Below are 19,942 nucleotides of genomic sequence, written 5' to 3' on the forward strand. Positions count from 1 at the left end.
ACAAGTTAAGATACATTTATTTAGCATAACACTGTTCTCAACCGCAAACTCACTAATAACATTAAAATTCTTTTCTAAATGTATCTGCATATTGCACTTAACATTTTATTTTTAGACACCCCTAGCCTAATTTTAGAAGACATACAAGGCAGCTTAAAATTCACAACACAAACAAAATCAAATTCCCATTAAAATCACCAATACTGACAAATCACAAATGTTAACACGAAAGTCCAGCTTCCAAAGCAAAACCAAAATAGCATTGAAAGGAAGACACCAAAGATAAACCAGCAAAGAGAGAACAAAATGCTTTTTGAAACAGACTAGTTTTTAGCAGTCACCTAGAACAACACAGTGATCCAGTCGCTCTGTTATGAAAAAAGTACTGGTAGCCATTAGCTTCAGTGACTTTTTAAGAATTAGGTAAATTCATGGATGGTGGAGTTTTCAACCACGGTAGCTAAACAGAATCTCTGAGTTGCTGGTTTTTCAAATTGCTTTGACTGAATTTCCAAGTATTGACAAATACAAAAAGGAAAAAACAAGTTTCTCAAGCATAGAGCCTCTGAGTTCAGAGAAGATATACTTCCACTTACCAGAAGCTGCAGTCAAACAGGGAAAAGATACCATTACTTGCCCTGCTTGCTACACTTCCATAAGACAGAGATCAGGAATGTATGACCCACAGGTCTAATTTAGCCCATTAGGTATCTTAATTTGGCCTGCAAGGCTGCTTCACCACAGTCATGCTCACCTACCCCACACCTGACATTATATGACTTCAAGTGTGAAGCAGGTCAAGTTGCTTTGAATGGATCCTTGACTGTTCCTCTGTCATAAAGCAAGGTGGCCGTCAGCACTAAATTTAGTATTAGAAACTGAGATATGAAAGCTAGGAGCTAAATGGCACCTTAAACCTAGGTTATGGGCACAACAACGGAATGTCTAGGCACTTTTTTATAACAAGAATACAAAGCTGAAAATGAATGAACTGCAGCTAAAATATTATGTTCATTTTTCACATGGTCCAGTCGTTCCCCTGCCCACCCCCTGATATTCTTAAGAGGGGCTCATCTCCAGTCTTCAGAGAGTAGCTGGAAGTGGGGAGGCAGAAAAAGGTCCTCCTTTCCTTCCACTCTGCAGTTTTAATCTGAAATCTTAGGCGCAATACTGCGCCCAGAGCTCAGAAACTGTTCGCACTAATGAAATTCCCTGTCACAAAATGCACCTAGAACAATGGGAGTTTCAAACACTGACTAAATGTAAATTCAGTGCCAAGTGCAAGCCCCACTGAGATCATCAGCCCCACTAAGAAGTTTCCAGGGTTTGCAGCTGTGCTGAATGTAAATTTAGTACCCACTGCAAGCCCTGCTTTCAGCATGGATCTTTTCAGCTGTGGCTTAACTTCAAGTCACAGCTGCAAAGATACTTCCTTTGTTGCATACCTGGTTCTCCACCTTGGCCCCAAGTCATCTGGTTGGCCACAGAGCTCTTAACTAAATAGATCTGTGGTAAAATACAGCAAGCAAGGTATTTCTAGCAGCTGTTGCACAATAAAGGGAACACAAACACCAGGGTTCTTAAAATACTGGTGATGAAAAAATGAAAATGAAACTTTTGTCATACTGAACACCTACCTCACTCGTGCTATTATGAACTACTTATCAGAATAACCTTCACAGCTAGACAGAACAACTCAGTTAAAGTTTTGTTTATGGTGATAAGCCATTCCCCATAATAAAGGGATTGAAACTTCATTCACTTGTTTACTTCTCTCTGCTCTGTGGTATCCTCCTTGAGATGAAGTTACTAGAATGGCATAGTACATAAAGCTATAATGTGTAATGAAGTGGCATCAATACTTCTATTCAGTTCCTTCCCATATGATTTTTAATGAAGAAGTTCCTATTTTTGCTCTTATAATACCCTTGGCAGATGTCCTCAGTGAGGCAGGGGGAATGGGAACAACACATTAGAACACAATACTCTTCCTTTTTAAAGGCTAACGCTAGGGATTTTACTATTTCCCTTGCTCAGGATCCTTTCAAAGCTGGTGATGTACCAACTCCCTAAACTGTCAACCTCACAACAGTTGCTTTGACTCTAAAGTCTGGCATAATCAAGTATTCTGATTATGAAACTGGAAGCAACTGGTATCAGTTAAAAGAAATTCTGTTCTGCAGCATTTACACACACAAACACAAACACACACACACCCCATTAAGAAAGGTATATTTCAAGTGGGATTGATTTGCCAAAAGCAAGCACATTAGAAAAGCATTAGCAATCTCTGTATACATTCAAAATGTTACTATAAAATAAACAATAAAGCAATTAATCAATTGGGTGGAAATTTAAGAACTTTGGGGAGGGGCAGGGAATTGCGAAGTCTCTATTACAAGTCAGAATTTCAGCCAAAAATGAAGAACACATCACCAAGCATCTATTTCCTGCTTCACAGCTCTGCAGCTTACCAGAAAAATCAGGTTAGCAAATATACATAAGCTTTGAAATACTATAAAGGGGCAAGAGCCTCTTAGATTAAGCTTAGGGTTGCACACATAATACAACTGGCAGAAATGTAGTTTTATAGACTGACAGTATTCTGCTTATTAAAAAAAAACACCCTACAAATTCAAAGGACCATGCAATGCCATCTTATCTCTGTTGTACTTTCAACATTTTATTTGCAAACACTAAGAAGAAATCGTTAGTGGGTTCTTGTCAGGGTTTTCCCATTTCATTTTGCAAATTATTTCCTCTTATGTCCTACTAACTCACTTTGTTTGAAGCTAAGATTTGCTTGATAAAAAGATCATGTTTGGACAACCATATCTCATCTTAAGAAGCTAAGATATAATTGAGCCTTGTATACTTGCATGCAGCCACTTCTCCCTTTGCACAAACGGGGAGAGAAGCTTACAAGTCTTCACGTAATTATAGTCTATCATTACGTCCAAATCAGGAAACCATAGTTAATGACTTCAGAACAAGCTAGGATATGAATCTATGGTATCAAATCAAAATGGGAATTTCTTGTTAACTGAAGACTTCCCAGTATGTTTCCCTGCTTGCATGAAAGGAGCGGCAAACCGTGAGGTCTTGTTCATATCTCAGCTTAAGACATGCTCACTACAGGGAGAATACCAGATTTTCCTTCTAGTACATATGGAAACTAATATTGCACAGTATGCCAGATACTTGTGTATCCATTTTCGTGGTACATGTCAGGAAAACCCCATTAAAATTTTTATGGATTGGATCAAGCATTAGGCATATGTAAAGAGGCTGGCAGAAACTTATTTTATAGCCATTCCCCTCCATGACAGCCCCTCAGAAATACTCTATTAAGAGCCAAGGTACCTTGCTGTACGGGGGGGCTGTGGCCTATGAGGAGAACCCCCGCTATCAAGAGTTTTCTCTGGGAATAATTCCTGTGGATCCTTCTTCCCCTCATGCCACAGCCCATCCATTCATCTGGGTCCCCCAACCGCATGGGAGGGGAACTGAAATCACACCTGCAATGAGTGTGTGTGTGGGGGGGGTGAAATCTCCTTCTGTCAGCCCTGCTACACACACAACTATGTATACAACCCCCTAGTAATAACCAAACCATTATCCAAATGTTTCCTGCTAAACTGCTAACCCAGTACATTAACCATTTAGAAAGCAAGAAATTCAATTCTGCATGACCTCAAATTGAACTTCAAAACACTTACTCATCCAAATAATAACTAAGAACTACTTTTCATGCCGGGGTAGTCAACATGGTACCCCCCCCCCCAGTGTTTTGGCCTACAACGCACATTGTTGTCTACCATTGTGTCCCCACTGTGGAAGGATGTGTGGATCCAGAATTGGCCTCCACAGTCACTTATGGACTCATTGTTAAAATCGTGTTTATGGAAGACAATCTTACTCGGCTACAAGTGATTGCCAAAGAAGAAGACATAAAAATCTACAACAGTAAAAGATTACAGATTAATGGAGATGTCATGGCAAAGGAAACCTAGCTATAGTAGGGCATGTCTAAATTGGCAAAGCATACATGCTCCACTTTCGGACTCTAGTGCATCTAGAGAACTGGACTTCTGAGCAGAGGGAAAGAGAAAGAAAGCAATTCTAAGGCATGAATTACACTGGGCAACAATTTTTTACTTTTTGAATGTTGTCTAGATTTCTACAACTGATTTAGGGTATTTTTGCACTGCTGAATCAGGGAATGGCATCCGTTTCTCTGCATCAGGTCAGGTTTTCTGTAAACTGAATGGTGGGCATTGAGAAAGGTAAGTACACGTAAATTGCATGGTGCTTCACCATTTTACAAACTTCAGGGCTTGAACTTCTGTTTCTTGGAACTCCTGGAATGCTCAGCAGCACGGAGGTCTCTCTTCAGAGTCCAACAGTAGGCAGCCATCATGACTGCGTCTCAGCGACCCTGATACCTGGTTTCCATCTCTTTCATGTCCTGATGGAATATCTCCCCCTGCTCGTCACTCATTGAGCCCAGGTTCTCAGGAAACCGGTCCATATGTGAAAATAGGTAGTGCATCTTGACGCTCATGTTGCAGCCCAGGTTTCTGAAAGCAGTCAGCATGTTGTTGACAAGTTCTGCATAGTTTCTGGCCTTATTGTTGCCAAGAAAGTTCTTCACTACCACTTTGCAAGGCACCAATTCCTCCCGCACAGGCCAGTCCTTCTTCGTGTAATGCTGAGCACGGTCCCTACTATCCCACATGCACAGAAAACATGGGTACTTGGTGAAGCCAGACTGTTGTCCCAACAAAAAGTTCACCATCTTCAGGTCAACACAAATAAACAACTTATGCTGATCATAACCAATTTTCTCCAGCACATACTTCACTGCTTCATAGTTCTCCTTCAGTGTACTCGAGTGAGCCAGGGGTATAGAGGCAAACTGGTTGCCGTTGTGTAGCAGAACACATTTCAGGGATCGCTTGCTGCTGTCAATGAACAGTCTCCAATCTTTGGGTTCATACTGTGGCATTCCAAGCTTGAGCAGAAGCTGCGCAATATCTGCACAGTACACCAAGTTCTTCTCTTCCGAGAAAAAACGGAGGTACTCTTAATGCCTGTTGCGGAAGAAGCTGATGCGAGCACTGTCAGAGAGGAGGTTTTTTTCCTTCAATCTGGATGCCAACAGTTCGGCAGAGTCCTTTGACAAGCTGAGGTCGCGAACTAGATCATTCAACTCCTTTTGGGAAAATGGATGTGGAGCATCATCCTCAAGAACCACTTCTTCTTCTTCATGTCCTTCAACACTGGAGGCATCTTCGTCACTAATGTCAGGAAGTTCTCCGAAGATAGGCACTGGAATTTCATCACAATGAGCTACAGGACGACGTGCTGATTGAAGATCAGGATACTTTGTGGGGCGGCTGCCCCATTAACTTAGTTTTGATCCCCCAACTTTATGCTTTGCCACACCAATTTATGGAAGATTTTGAGGTTTTATGACTTCAAACTGATCCCTTTTCAACATAATCACCCAGAATTATTGGACCTGAATACTTCTTGTCATTAAAATAATCATTTCCAATCAAAACAATTATTTGACAAGGCATTTTACCCCCACCAACTTCTTCTAAAATGCTCCACACAAGCGTACATGTGAACAAAAACGTAAAAAAAGACATGTGGCCATAGCTCAAAAACTTGACCTGATTGAGCAAAACCAATGTGCTTTTTGGATTCAGCGCATCAGATTCATCCTAAATCAGCTGAAAAAACGCAGACAACAAATTTGTTGTTGACCAGTGTTATCAATATATTGTAGAAGCTCAAACCAGAGTTTCAAATCTAATCAAAGGTTAGTAGAAACTGATGTCGGAATTGGGCCTGTCTTTTAAAAGAATGATTAACAACGTAGCATTGACATAATGGACGTCTATTAGAAGCCTTTTAAATGTAAATAAAGAACATAGTACCCCAGCACATTATGTGCTGCATTTTGACTTTACAAATTTGATTAGAGAACTGAATAAAGATCTTACCTTTGGTGCATGCACAGAGTCTATCTGTACCCGAGCAGTATATTACAGAGACAAATTTATCTGGTTCCTCGGTACCCTCCTTTTTAGGCGGCTCCACTTTGGCCAGAATTTCAAAGTTTGAAAGATCTAATATTTTTACATATCCTCCCTGAGTGGTTATTACCAGATGCCCAAGAGTAGAAATTTCTGATCTTTTCTCTCTTTCGCTGCCATTCTTAGAAGTTATTTGTATTTCCTCTGTGGGCTCCTCACAGTCATCTTCTCGATTATCCAAAATGTCTGGTGGGAGCAAAATCAATGAGGTAATGGTATCCTGTGGGTCTTTGATATGTTGGATTTTTATGGGTTCCTCTTCAAGAGTCACAATCCGAGTGGCATAGTTCATTTTGTAAAGTACTAGGTAACCACCACTAGCATTCCGCTGCTCTGGTTGAATTATTAAAGGCGTCTGAACATCTGCTGGTGACTCATTCTGGATCATACCAATATTTGCACCGTTCACTACAGCAAGGCTGGATTCTAGCTCTCCTTTTCTTCTATTACATAGTGCCGAGTTTAATTTATTTAAATTATTCAAGGCCTCTACTTGATTTATTGCACTCAGGGATTCAACAGGGCATGCCCGCAGTCCTATTAACAAATGAACTCCATCTGCACAAGGAGTGATTGAATCTACACAAAAGTTCTCCTCCTCTGCAAACTTTGGCAGCCGTAGGCACTGAACCAAAGTCCCAGGCTTAGGAACCATAGAGCTCCACTTGTCAGAGTCTGGAGAAGTTAGGCTAGCTGTTGCATCTGCAAACTGCTGAATATATGTCACAGGAGGATCCTGCAACAGCAATTGCTCCTGACTATCCAGCTCCATCTCTATGATCTGTGGAACTGTAAAACCATCATCATGTAAACTTTTACTCATGATATTGTTCATCTGTGAAAAGATTTTTCCTGCTTTTTCATCAGATTCCTTAATGCTGTAAAGCAGCAATATAGGTAAAGTCCTCCTTACCAGAGGAGAATTCAGTTCTGAATTAGTACAGGATTCATTGTCAGTTGATCCCTGGTCTGATACACTACCACCTTGAGTCCTGCTTAAATCTTCCAGTGACCTCTGAGAATGACTACTAACAGGAGAGGTAGCAGGTGATTTGTATGTTAATAAACCTCCAGCTAACAAACAAGGAAAGGGAATGTTGTGGTGTTCCAGATGCTTTTCCTTCATCTTTTCACTCTTACAGTTACTTAGGCAAGGATTTGCCCCAAGTTCTTCTAAGTCTTTCACTGTATCTTCAAGTGCATTTGCAACTATTTCCCACTGAAGTTTCTCAGGCTGCTGAAGAATGCTGAGGGCTGTTATATCAAGGCTCACTTCCATGGTTTCCTTTTGTGATGTATGTCCTTTGGGATAAAGAAACCAGTGTTAGATAAAAATAAAAATTTATAGCTACATGAGAAATTGTGAAAATCCTATCATAAAGCCTAGCAGAATCAATTATCTGGCATCTTCAATCAATGACAAGATAGCATCCTACGGAAATCAGTCAAAATAGCATATTTTAAGGCTGTTTCACAGATTTCTCAGGAGCAAACCCTGGGTTGCTCTCAGCTGTATACTCAACAGCAGGGGTGGGCAACCTAAGGCCCATGGGCCACAAGCAGCCCACAGGGGTCGTTTTACCAGCCCACAAGCTACCCCCGAACTGAGCTGCCCGCTTAGCAAGCCCCCGTGCACTGCGCTAAACCGGCACAGCACGGCAGGGGGTTTGCTTTCCTGGCGCCGGAAATCGCGTCTGCACATGTGCAGATGCTGGAAATCATGTCTGCACAGATGCAGACACCGGAAATCGCATCTGCACAAACGTTGGAAATCGCGGGCATGCGCCCATGATTCAGCCCACAGAGGGGGCTCTGTGGCAGTGAACCAGCCCAGGCAAGGTAAGCCTTGCTGACCCCTGCTCAACAGGGTGTTGCACCTAAGCCTAGTTCCCTGGAAATTTGCCTGTATGATACACATTTTTATAGAACAAATATAGGCCCAGTTCAGATGTAACAACAAATCTGTGGTTTGTTTTGACCCAAATGCGCCAGCACTAGTCTCATGCTTGCACATTCAACCCCTCTTTGCAAATATAGGGAGAAGACTTAAAGCTTTTAACTCTGGTTAGCATTTCCCCCCACCTCCAATACATTAAGATGGGACAAGCATGCAAATATCGATAGTATTACTGTCTCTACTGCTAAAACGAAATGTGTGGGGGCTATTTCAGGGGTCTCACTTGTAAAGGGAGCAAGGTAAGACTTTTTGCCTCTCCCACCATAAATAAAACAGCAAGGTTTACAATGGCCCTCTGCTTCCCCCATCTGCAGCAATGGAGGTTGGATATTTTGCATATTTTGTCAGAGAAAAAGATGTAACTTAGCCCGCAGCCAGCCCAGGCTGGGAGAAAGATCCTTTCAGCAGCTTTGGAGATTGCTCCTGCACTGCTGAAAGGATCATCCTTCATCTGAGCCCAATTCATCCACAAAATTTTACAACTTGTTAAATGTAAATTCAAATGGCTCTTCCAGACTGTCACTATTTTGCATGTGAAATCATATGCAATAAGCCTCCTTCATTTTTATTTTTGCAGAAAGTTAGGTGAAAGGAAAATACACAGGAAGGTGAGGGATAACAATTGCTTCACATGACACCAGGATATCTCCCCACAAATCAGAATGAATATTTAATAAATAATGGATGTCTTATAATCTCCCTGGCAACTTTGTCCAAACAAATTAAGACGAATGTTCAATAAGTTGTTTGGAAGAAACCAAAATATTTTACTATGAAAAGCAGCATACAAAATTCTAGCCGTTTACTGACTTAAGTATACTTAAATCACTCACTGCTAGCGATCCTACATTCCGCACTGTACCAAAGAGATATTGTATGCCTACCAGTCACTGATTCTGATCTGGAATGCTCTTCACTGTCTGAATCCTCCAGTAAATCATCACTAAAGACAAGACAAAGATCACAGAGATGGTGAAGCCAAAGCAGCAATTTAATGTATTAACATTGTACTTAGCGCTAAACTTCTTTAAAAAAAACCTTTCACAACGTTTTCAAAATTAATGTTTATTAATTGTGTAAAAGAGAAGGCTATAAATCATAAATAAAGAACACGGGAGAGAAACTCCCAGGGGAACAGAATAATCAGGGAAGGATTTAGTTACAAGAAAGAAGCAGACTCCACTCAGAGCTCTTTGGGAGACTTAGCCTTGAGAGTAAGAATGTATGGGTGGGGGTAGGGAGTGTGTTATGGGAAAGGAAAACATCTGGACAGTGGGGTAGGTGATAAAAAGAAGTATCACAGGAGATAATAGTCAGAATGCAGAAAGAAGGGGATGATTGCTTTCCTCCCACTCGTTTCAGAGCAGTTCCTCTGTCTATATAGGGCCAAACTGATATTGAATTGGAGGGGGGTTGCAGTAGAAACCTTTTCCTGTAGACATTACATCTTTCTTTGCCAATCAGAAAATGAAAACAGTTAAAAACAAAAGCTTCATGTTCCCAAGAAAGGATGTTTTAGAAGGATCTCTCAATGTTCCAAAATCCACTCTCATTTTCAGGCAAATAAGTACACACAGGTCCCATTTTCCAAACAAAATGTGTTCCCAGGCAAACATTCACAGAAGGAGCTGATGATTTCCATTATTTCCTATGGGAATGTTTCTAATCTGTGATTTTCCTCTTCTCTCTCCCTCCTGCCCAAAATTGCTCCAGCCAAACAAAGGAAAAACTGATTTATACAATCTCCCCTGCTAGCCGATTTGTCAATTCCTCTCCCTCCCTCAGTGGTTTCTGCCCAAAATGGCTGCCACCAGCCAGCAAAACACAAACAAGTAAGAAAGTGGGCAAACTCTGGCTGTTGGGATATCTGAATCAGATGTTTGTCTAGCAAGGTTTGGGTATAATTATTCGTGCTGAGATTTCTGATAATGAGCATTCTTATATATGTGTATACTATATACCAACAACAAATTGTGAACAGCATTTTCTTTGTGCATAACCAGGGCTAAGAAGAGGCAAATTTTAGCATACCTATCTCCTTCCAATTTTGGTATATCTGAACAGCTAGATGAATCTTCTACCCATGCTATTGTTGGTCTTCTTGAGTCGACCCCTGAGCTCTGCTCTCCAGACAACACAAGCTGTTGTACAATTACTGGATCATAAGCATTGATCTCAAATTTTAAGTGCACCTAAGCAAATCCAAAAACATAATGCGATTTAGAAAGACATCACCATCTAGCAAAATTAGCATTAGAACTCTTAAAATATGAGATACCTTCATAAGTTTTGAAACATCCCATATACAGATCTTTCCTCGTTTTGTTGCAGCAGCTAAAAAGTGAGGACAGCTCCCCGATCCAAAGCAGACTATTCTGTCTGTGCCATCTGTACAAGGAAACTGCGCTGGACTTGTTGCCAGCGTGACCGAGAGGGGCACATTTTGCGTGTGCTCGCCTTTCACAAATGGGCAGTTTGGGGAATGTCTTTCATGTTCAGACCTTAATGGATTAAAAAAATAAGTGTTTAAATGCAACAGCATAAGCTTGTCTCATCAACTTTCTTGATGCACACAGGCTAGGATCCTTAGCACCTTATCACACAAAGTATATTAAAATACATAAATTGGAAGCACTTGTCTGCTTTGAGAAAACATTGTTCTTAAAATGGCTACAATTTTCACTACAATACAGTGTTGCCCCGCAAGACGAAATTAATTCGTTCTGCGAGTTTTTTCGTTCTACGAGTTTTTTCGTCTTGCGAAGCACCAATGTGTATTGACGGTTTCCCATAGGAATGCATTGGCGGTTTAAAAAAAAAAAAGGCACAAGACGTTTCGTCTTGCGAAGCAAGCCCATAGGGAAATCCGTCTTGTGAAGCAACTCAGAAAACGGAAAACTCTTTCGTCTTGAGAGTTTTTCGTCTTCCGAGGCATTCGTCTTGCAGGGCACCACTGTATTTACTGTAGAATGAGTACTGCTGGCAAATGACTTTTTTCTCATTTTAAAAGTTTGTGTGTGTATATATTTATTTACTTAATGTATATACTACTCTTTCCTCAAGCCACAGAGTGGTTTACAACAGGTATATAAAATAAAAATCCACGAATAAGACAATACTTAGAAAACACATATCACTAAAAAGCAATTACTAATAGTAGCAGCAATCAGATCTCTCCTCCAAATGCCTGCCCTAGCCTTCCTAAAACTATAAATATATGTGAATGACGCACCTGAGTAGGAAGATACTTTTTATTAAGGATAACATAAAAAAACAAATAACAAATAATGGGTATTGCTCACCAGATGCAAAGCTACATTTTAAGCTTTTTATACGTTTTAAGTTTTTTTTACCTGCTGGACTGGCTAAAGATCTACATAGAACAAATATAGTTTCCTATCTAAAATACTGTATTTGTAATTGAAAGCAAAAAGCACATCTCAAATATTTTATTCTCACCAAGGTTCATCTGTTGGCTCCCAGCACACCAAACACACACTACACGTAAAACACATGGCTCTGTCATCTCCTGATGAGGCAGGCTGTTAGGAGCAGGGAGGGAAAGAGAGAGAAAATGCAAAGTTGTAAGAACACATCAAAATTGTAATGAGCTACCTCGGCCATTTAGTATATAAACTGAATTGGGAGTAAGCCTCATTGAAGTGGTATTATTACTTCCAAGTAAAAATACATAGGATTGTACTATGTAACGCACTCGTTAACCAGGTTGCCGAAAAATGGCACAAATAATTCTATGATCTCAAGGATGCAGCATGGCAAACCACCTTTAAATATGAGATCCAAAAGCAATTTTGCATATGGCATGTGAGCCTGTTTCAAGAGGGGGGAGATCAAATACATCCCACGGCATGTGTCAAACCCTAGGAAACAATTAACTCATGAGTAGCCAATGTGATGTCATCTAATACCCCAGATCATTGTCATGCTGACAGTTGGAGAACAAGAACATCCATGCTGGGTAGCCTGGTTTAAATCTTGAAATCACAACTATATCTTCCAGAAAGATGTGATGAAAACTCTACCTCAGTAATATCAACCAAAGGATTTTCTGGCTTTCTATTATCAAGATACCCTTCCACATGATTTTCTCTCTCTAAAGGGACCCTGTACATCCAGCATGCAACTTCTGCATATTAGAGATAATTTGGGGTGAGAGTACCCTTAAAATGCATTGTAAATATTAATGTTCTGCAAACCAAAGGAGGGTCTTTCCAATGATGATGCCCCAGATGAGGAATACCCTCCCCTCAAAGGTATGTCTGATGCAGATTTATGAGTTTTTGGTACCTGATGAAGAGATACCTGTTCCCTCAGGTGTTTGCTAGACACTAGTGCCTGTTATTATTCTAGTAGTTTCTTTTGGCTGTTGAGGATGTCATGATCATAGAAAATCAACTGAAATCAATGAACTTAAACACAATTATTTAATGGTTACTCTCCATGACTTCGTTAGATATCACAGACTCATAGAACTGTAGAGTTGGAAGGCACAACGAGGGTCATCTAGTCCAGCCCCCTGCAATGCAAGGATCTTTTACTCAACATGGGGCTCAAACCCATGACCCCAAGATTAAGAGTCTCATGCTCTGCCAACCGAGCTATCTTTTATTATGTGCACTAGTTTTTTTTGTCTGTTGCTTTGGGTTTGCTGTTCCATGAAAGAGGGTAATATTTTAAATAAAATAAAAATAATGTTGCTGGTGGTAGATAGCCATCTTTCTGGTAGATCTGTTTGCTATTACTCATCTTCTCTTTGAAAACAACTCACAGGTTTCCTTGGAAGATAATTCAAAAACCACTGCTACAGCTCAACATCGTTTTGGTCTGTCTCATTCAAGAACAGTAATTAAAGTTTTAAGAATAGCATATTGTTCTTGGCTGGAGCCAAAGAAAACAGTTCCAAATACTATACTTCTAAACAAAGGCTGGAAATAAGTATTTCACAACTTTTGCTCCTCTATATACAGTATTTTATTTTTATTATTTTTATTTATTAGATTTGTATACCACCCTTCATTCAAAGATCACAGGGTGGTTCGCAACATAAAAATACAAAAAGAGAACAATAATACATAAAAAACAACCATTAACTCCCCTCCCACAAAAAACATTTAAAGAGCCATAGAATGTTAATCAGCCAAAGACCTGGTTATAGAGAAATGTTTTCACTTGGCACATAAAGATATGTAAAGAAGGCACCAGGTGAGCCTCCCTGGGGAGAGCATTCTACAAATAGGGAGCCACTGCAAAAGAGGCCTGTTTTTGTGTTGCCACCCTCAGAACAAAGAGCCTCAGATGATGAACACAGGATTTGATTGGTTCCTACAGGGAGAGGTGGTCCAGTATTTTGATGCAATTGCCTTTCAAAAATAATTGCAAAAGTAATAAAATATGGAAAGTTCAAATAATTATTTTACAAGATTCATTATGTAACAATTTCCCCATCTTTCTATTTTGTGAGCTCTTGCAACAGCAACAAAAGAGGTACAATTTCACTTTATAGGTCCAAAGAAAACAACAATCTAAACCAGCAGATACCTAGCAAATTGTCTTCCACAGTTATCATATTTGAACATTCAGCATCAAGAATATAATACTACATAATTCCAAATAATGGCCATTTATAAAAGGTGCCGGAAATTTTACCTGATGGTAGAACCCAGCTTGAGCCATGGGATCTGGCTGTGCCCACCTATAACCTACATGAGGCCATGAAGTGAATGTTTCCCGTCTGTTAGCCTCACTATACATCAAAGACCTTTAAAAACAGAAAATAGAAAGTGCAAGTTTAGGTGTGATAAGAGGCTGCTTAATTTTTGCAACATCCCACCCATCTGTAAGTTCTGCTGTCCCAAAGAAGAAATATTATTCCCTATTTGCACCTTGTTCACACAACCAGAGATCACTAACATAACTGCCTGCCTCCCATTCCCTGATTCAAGGAGTTTCCTACCCATATATTAATTCCACCACCCATATTCTAACTTTCCACAATAAAAACAAACAACCTCTTCCACCCATGGGCACCTTTGCCTGCCACTAAAAGGCATTTCCCAAAATGCAGATTTAGCATGTTAGGTCACAATTCATGCAGGCTTGCTGTATTGTGTTACCAGTGGAGAGATTGATAAAGAGTACCACTCCACAAAAGCCTAGATATATACAACGTACCAACTGCTCTAGGAATCTTCCTTGTGCATCCAAAGGGCGGGTAGGTGTTAATATATGGGGCTTTCATCTTGATTGTGCTTTTGCAATCAAGTTTCTGGTCCTCATATAAGATGGATACATGACAAATGCTTGGTAATGCAGCCCATAGTCGTACATACTGGTCCAAAAGGACTTGGTCCAGCAGAACTTCCAGCTCAGGCCCTCTGGGACTGCAAACCTACTGGGACTGTCAAGTCATCTGAAAGACGACAGCACGTGGCTAATGTCTCTATCTGGCTTGGCAGCTTACAGGTTAATGAGTCTAGCCCCATTCATAAACATTTGTGTTGCAACTGAATGCACACTAGCAAGTTGTACTTTCTCCTTCTTCTAACCATCAACAAATTCACTCCTCTTTTAGAGTCAGGAACCTCTTCTTCAAGCCATCTAGAGAAATAAGGTTAAAATGGCACCCTGAAATCCTCTCACCCTCCCACTTACATTATTTCTTCCATTCAAATTCATTCGAAATGTGTTTATATTGGAAACTCCTGAAAGTCACATGCACAAAAGCAACAGATTGCAACAGATAAGTTATCTTTTCCATACCTATCTACTGATCGGCCAGGCCCCACACCAAGTTCAGGTCGTGCACTGGGCAAGAGGTACGATAATCTATCCATCACAGATGAGGCTACAGGTAAGGCAGCAATATTTTGATTTATCTTCTTGAGTTCATTTACAATGGCACTGGCGACAGACTTCAATACATGATGCGGGAGATGGAACATAACCGTTGCCCACTACGAAGAGAAAAAGCAATGTAGTATGTATATGTGTATGTATACATATATATACACACAATATTGGACATGTGCATCAGGTCTATATGAAGATCCTCAAAATTTGTCAGCATGGACCATTTAAACAGCAACGATTCCACTACTTTGAGATGTGGAAAGAACTGGTATTACAGATTGAGACTGATCAGACCTTTGAAGTTTCACATAGTATAGGACAAACTAGGGAATGTGAAAAGCATAAAAAAAAAAATCAAAATAATAATAGCTTGACTCCTACTTCAAAGAATACAGTGGTACCTTGGTTTGTGAACATAATGCGTTCAAAAACAAAGCATGGCTTCCGATTGGCTGCAGGAGCGTCCTGCAGCCAATCAGAAGCCACAGAAGCTGCACTGGATGTTCAGCTTCTGAAAATCATTTGAAAACCGGAACACTCACTTCCGGGTTTTGATCATTTGGGAGCCAAGGCGTTCAGCTTCCAAGGTACGACTGTACTGGGAAAGGGACCTCCCTGATTTTGAGAATCAAACATTCCATTGTGGGAGGTTCCCCAATCCCCGGAAGATACTTTTCCGCAGGCACAAAGTGGTGTAGCTGAAAGTGGTTTACTCAGTTAAGGCCACTTTCTGTAGCCCTCCTGTCTTGCTACTGTATCTTGCACTGGGATTCAGGGAAACTCAAAGAACAGAGCAGAAATTGGGTCAGTTTCACCAATTAATCCAAAATACAAAGAATTATGCTAACACTTGGTAAGGGTCATTCCTCAAAAACAGTGAAAATATGCACCCACGTAGACTTAACACAGCTGATTGAGAGAAACAAGCCTTTTACAAACTGATTAAAACACTTTTTTTCATTTTTCCTTTCCAAAATTTAAAGCGAGTAGCTTTAAGGTAAACAAGAAAGACTAGTAAACGTCCTTCTTTTAAGATTAAGCCAGGTGGTTTTAAGCAATAAGAAAATTACTGAAGTGGTAGCTGACTCCCAGAGAAGTCCCCTGCATGGAACAAGGGGAACAAGGTTGTGCCCCTGGTCCCACCAAGACACTACCCCTGCCTCTCCAGCTCTCCACACTACCCCTGCCTCTCCAGCTCTCCACACCCCAGGTCTACTGTGCATTAAAGCAAAGGTCTACATGGGGAGCCAGCTTATTTGTGGAAACTTCTCCATGCGATCAGGAGACCCAAGGACATAGAGATGCCTTCCCAAGTGCACCCAGCTCCCCTGTCAGATCTTTTCTCAACATACTGAGGTTTAGAGGCAGAGCTGCCAAGAAGGCACATGGCCAGAGCCGCAGCTCCACTTCCATTTAATCATGGAGTCTCTTCACATAATAAATGTGGGGGGAGGGCAAAGACACAAAAACGTGCATTGAGTTCTCTATCCTTTACATGTTATTGTGGCATGCAATTCTGTACATTATTCATGTTTAAGCCCTGAAAGATAAATTAATTGCATATGACAACAAAAACCTGTAAAGAAACTTCCAACAACATGCAACAGAAACAGCCAAGAGGTTATCCTTCTAGCATTTGAAAGATTTGAGCGGATAAATCTCTTACCTTTGCAACTTTGTGGTTTGCTGCTGTTTCATGTGAGGTATTTTTTAAGCCATCTTTCAATTGTGCGAGAAACAAATCATACCCCTCTGTGCTTGACACATCTACCTTCTCGATGCATGCAGATAACAGTTGTTGAGCCTAAGATGTGCGAAATATGTTAGAAATGTCTAAGACAACATCAAAAGATCAGTCCTCGTTCAGCATTATTTATTTAATTTCCTACATCCCTACAAGTCTTACAAACCAACGTATTATATACCCGTTCATTATCAAAGTTATTTTTTTAATACTCAAAGGCTTATCAAAGCTTTGCAGATGCCGGTTCTAGGTATAAATTCAAAGCAGCAAAGTTTAAGAAATATATTCTACGCCGTACAAACATTAAATCTAGATAGCTCTGAGGCACACACTACTAATTTATTACTATTTATTGCATTTGTATCCCACCTTTCCTCCAAGGAGCTCAAGGTCATATACATGACTCTTCCCCATTTTTACTTCCCAGAGTTGACCTGAGATACTAGTTTCTCAGACCCCAAGTCTATTCAGGCCTTGCTGCTGCTCAGTCACTATATTTACCAGAAATGTTCTCAGATGCTATTTATATTTATTAATTTGGAGCATTTACTTCTCCCACCCCAGAAATATTCCTGTGGATATTCATGGATCTAACTCCAAGTAATTAAGAGATAGATAATCCAAAAGGAACTCCATTAACAGTATAAATATGAACAATTTCTGACATCTACTGAGCTGCCAGCCACCTGAAATCCCAAAGGCAGAATTAGGCCTTGAGTTATTCACCGGCAAATTCCAATCAGGAAGGACATCCAGCCAGAGGCACAAAGGGCACCCAGCAGAAGAGAAAACAATTTACTACCACTTCCAAAAGCTTGCCTGACCTTTGATATTAACAAAAATTACTCATTCGTGGCGGAAGAACATTGATATTAGAGGAAAAACCTTGAGCTACAGTTTGAACATTACAAAAGAGCAAGGTAATAGTAGGCAGCTAATGGTTTCATTTATTCATTTCAACTTGTAGCCAATTTTCCCTCTAACTCAGTATTATATACACAAAGTGGCAGCTGCTCTCTAGGATTTCAGACAGCAACATTTCTCAATCTTACCAGGAGATACTATAGATCAAACCTGGGATCTTCTGCATTGGGAGCATGGGTACTACTGAGCTACACCATTCACCATTCCTACTGCTAAACTCAACTGAAGCCCCACCAGTGTGCCATGATATCAACAGATATATTGTGAGCAAGCTTTTATGGGCTAGAGCCCACTTCAGACCCTTCAAATGCTAGTTGGCAGCTATGCAGATACATAGACACAGAGTGGGGAAAATGTACACAGTGGGACTAAGTGACCATGAAAAGCAAGAAGGATAGTGTCTGACTATGGTACGTAAAGTTTAAAATGTATGCAAGATAAGCATAATAACTATTCAGAACAGCAGTAGTGGGTCATAATACAATCTTCCTTGCTTTGCTTTGCCAACATATGCTAACCCATTTAACGGGAGGGGAAACTATTGTTTTGATCTAAATTTAAATTATTCTTAAATAGAATCAAGCTCATGATAACACTGGTAACCAGGTTTATGTAAATATACACTTTTAAAATGTTATAGTAAAACACACAGCAACCCCTGGTATTTCTGTTGATTCTTACATAGTGCCCTCACAGCATGCATCTCAACGCATTGGGGACACATTAAGAAATGGGGGGAGGCCAGGGAAGTCAAGAACCTACTCCTATGCAATTTACAAAAAAGCCACTTAGCATCTTCAAGCAATTCTTACTCATATCAGCCCAGAAAGGCAAGCATCTATTTAAATACACATTCTCATCCACTAGTTATTTACTGGTGTACTCAAGAAAGGCTCACCTAATTCTACAAATCCAGCAGCAGCTAGTAATTTTTAATCTGAATATTTTCCAAATAGCCAATATAGACTTTAAAATAAAGGAAAAGCTATGGATGGGTATTTTCATGAACACAAATGATTTAAACATCAATCTGTCTCTGAAACAGGCAGCACATAAAGAGATTACAGTATATGATCTCAATGATCAGGAATGTATGTATGGGAGAAGGGACTTCAAAAGCACCCTAGATCAAAACTATTCAGGGTTTTAAAAGGGAAAAAACAGGATATTAAAATTAGCCTGGAAACAAAGTGACAACCAATAGCGCTCTTGCTGTATTGGTGTTATATGCTCCTAGACTCTAAACGCTAGCACTCCTCAGCAACACTAACATATTCTGAAACAACTGAAGTTTCCAAACTGCTTCATGGTTGCTCTATGTATAATCCATTATACAATCCAGTTGACAGTTAACCAGGGCATGTACAAACTGAACACATATAGATAAGGAGCAACTACAGTCTTGCACCCTACAGCAGCAGCAGCAACCCTACAATGTATTCTAAAATAATGAATATGTATAACTGCTCTGATACAGACACCTGTAAAATGTTATCCATTAGGCGCACAGTTTAAGCAAAACTAGGAGCCAAGAAAAAATACTGCAGTGATAGTAACAGCTCTAACTACTTACCTCTGTCACTGGTAATTCAAGCTGAACCACATCATCTTGCTTAGAAACAGGTGTTTGCAGAGCTGTGTCTAACAGCAAGATACCATTCAGATCTTTCCTACATCCAACTGCATAATCATCCACAAAGATTACTTTATCCACAGCAGAAATGTACTGACATTTCACCCGTCCACCTGGCTTAGCTGTAAAGAATAAAAAAGAGAACTATGTTAAAACAATTATTCTTCAAATCTTATTAGTAGCTTTGGAGGAGAAATAATAACCACCCTGGCTTTTTAAAATCAAAAGCAATTAATCCTGTTGATGTCTTGGCTAATTGGAATTAGACTTATGGTCATACTTTACCAGCAGGGTAGGAGAGAGATTCTACTAGCTCCAATTCCAACAACCGTGTATGACTCTCTGCTTCCCAGCCTCCTCCTCCCAATAGTAGCTTCTATGAAGTCTTAAAAATCAAACTAAAACTTGGAACATCTTCAGAAACATCCTGAAGTGGAACACAAGGAAATGCTATCCAAAAAAGAGATACACCATCACACATGTCTTTTACATAAGCCTAAAGTGGATCTTTGGATAAGGACCACTATTTTTTAGATAGTAATTACTATGTACTGCGTGCATGTTATATTCTTCACAACAACAGAAGATTTTGGATCTTCGAACAACAACCAACTTTTTTCACAAGTGCACCAGGCTCACCATTTGAGAACACCACTTTGTGCTATATGATACATATGCAGCCCCAAACACCTTAAAGAAGTTGTGCT

The 19,942-nt window shown here is 40.1% G+C and overlaps 1 protein-coding gene across 17 annotated transcripts in view; it reads right to left on the reverse strand.

Annotated features, from left to right (window-relative positions):
• BIRC6 (baculoviral IAP repeat containing 6) overlaps positions 1-19,942 on the reverse strand; it is a 138,645-nt gene that overhangs the window by 110,378 nt on the left and 8,325 nt on the right. For all 17 annotated transcript variants that reach the window (XM_083432054.1, XM_083432060.1, XM_083432058.1 and 14 more), the window contains exons 2-10: positions 19,176-19,357; positions 16,601-16,738; positions 14,845-15,038; positions 13,732-13,843; positions 11,524-11,606; positions 10,343-10,565; positions 10,096-10,256; positions 8,949-9,007; positions 6,015-7,409 (exon numbers count right to left, since the gene is read on the reverse strand). In XM_083432054.1, coding sequence (XP_083288180.1) covers positions 6,015-7,409; positions 8,949-9,007; positions 10,096-10,256; positions 10,343-10,565; positions 11,524-11,606; positions 13,732-13,843; positions 14,845-15,038; positions 16,601-16,738; positions 19,176-19,357 — 2,547 coding nt within the window. The remainder of the gene's footprint in view (positions 1-6,014; positions 7,410-8,948; positions 9,008-10,095; positions 10,257-10,342; positions 10,566-11,523; positions 11,607-13,731; positions 13,844-14,844; positions 15,039-16,600; positions 16,739-19,175; positions 19,358-19,942) is intronic.

Source organism: Podarcis tiliguerta, assembly GCF_965153285.1.
Source record: "Podarcis tiliguerta genome assembly, chromosome: 3".
NCBI classification, from domain to species: Eukaryota; Metazoa; Chordata; class Lepidosauria; order Squamata; family Lacertidae; genus Podarcis; species Podarcis tiliguerta.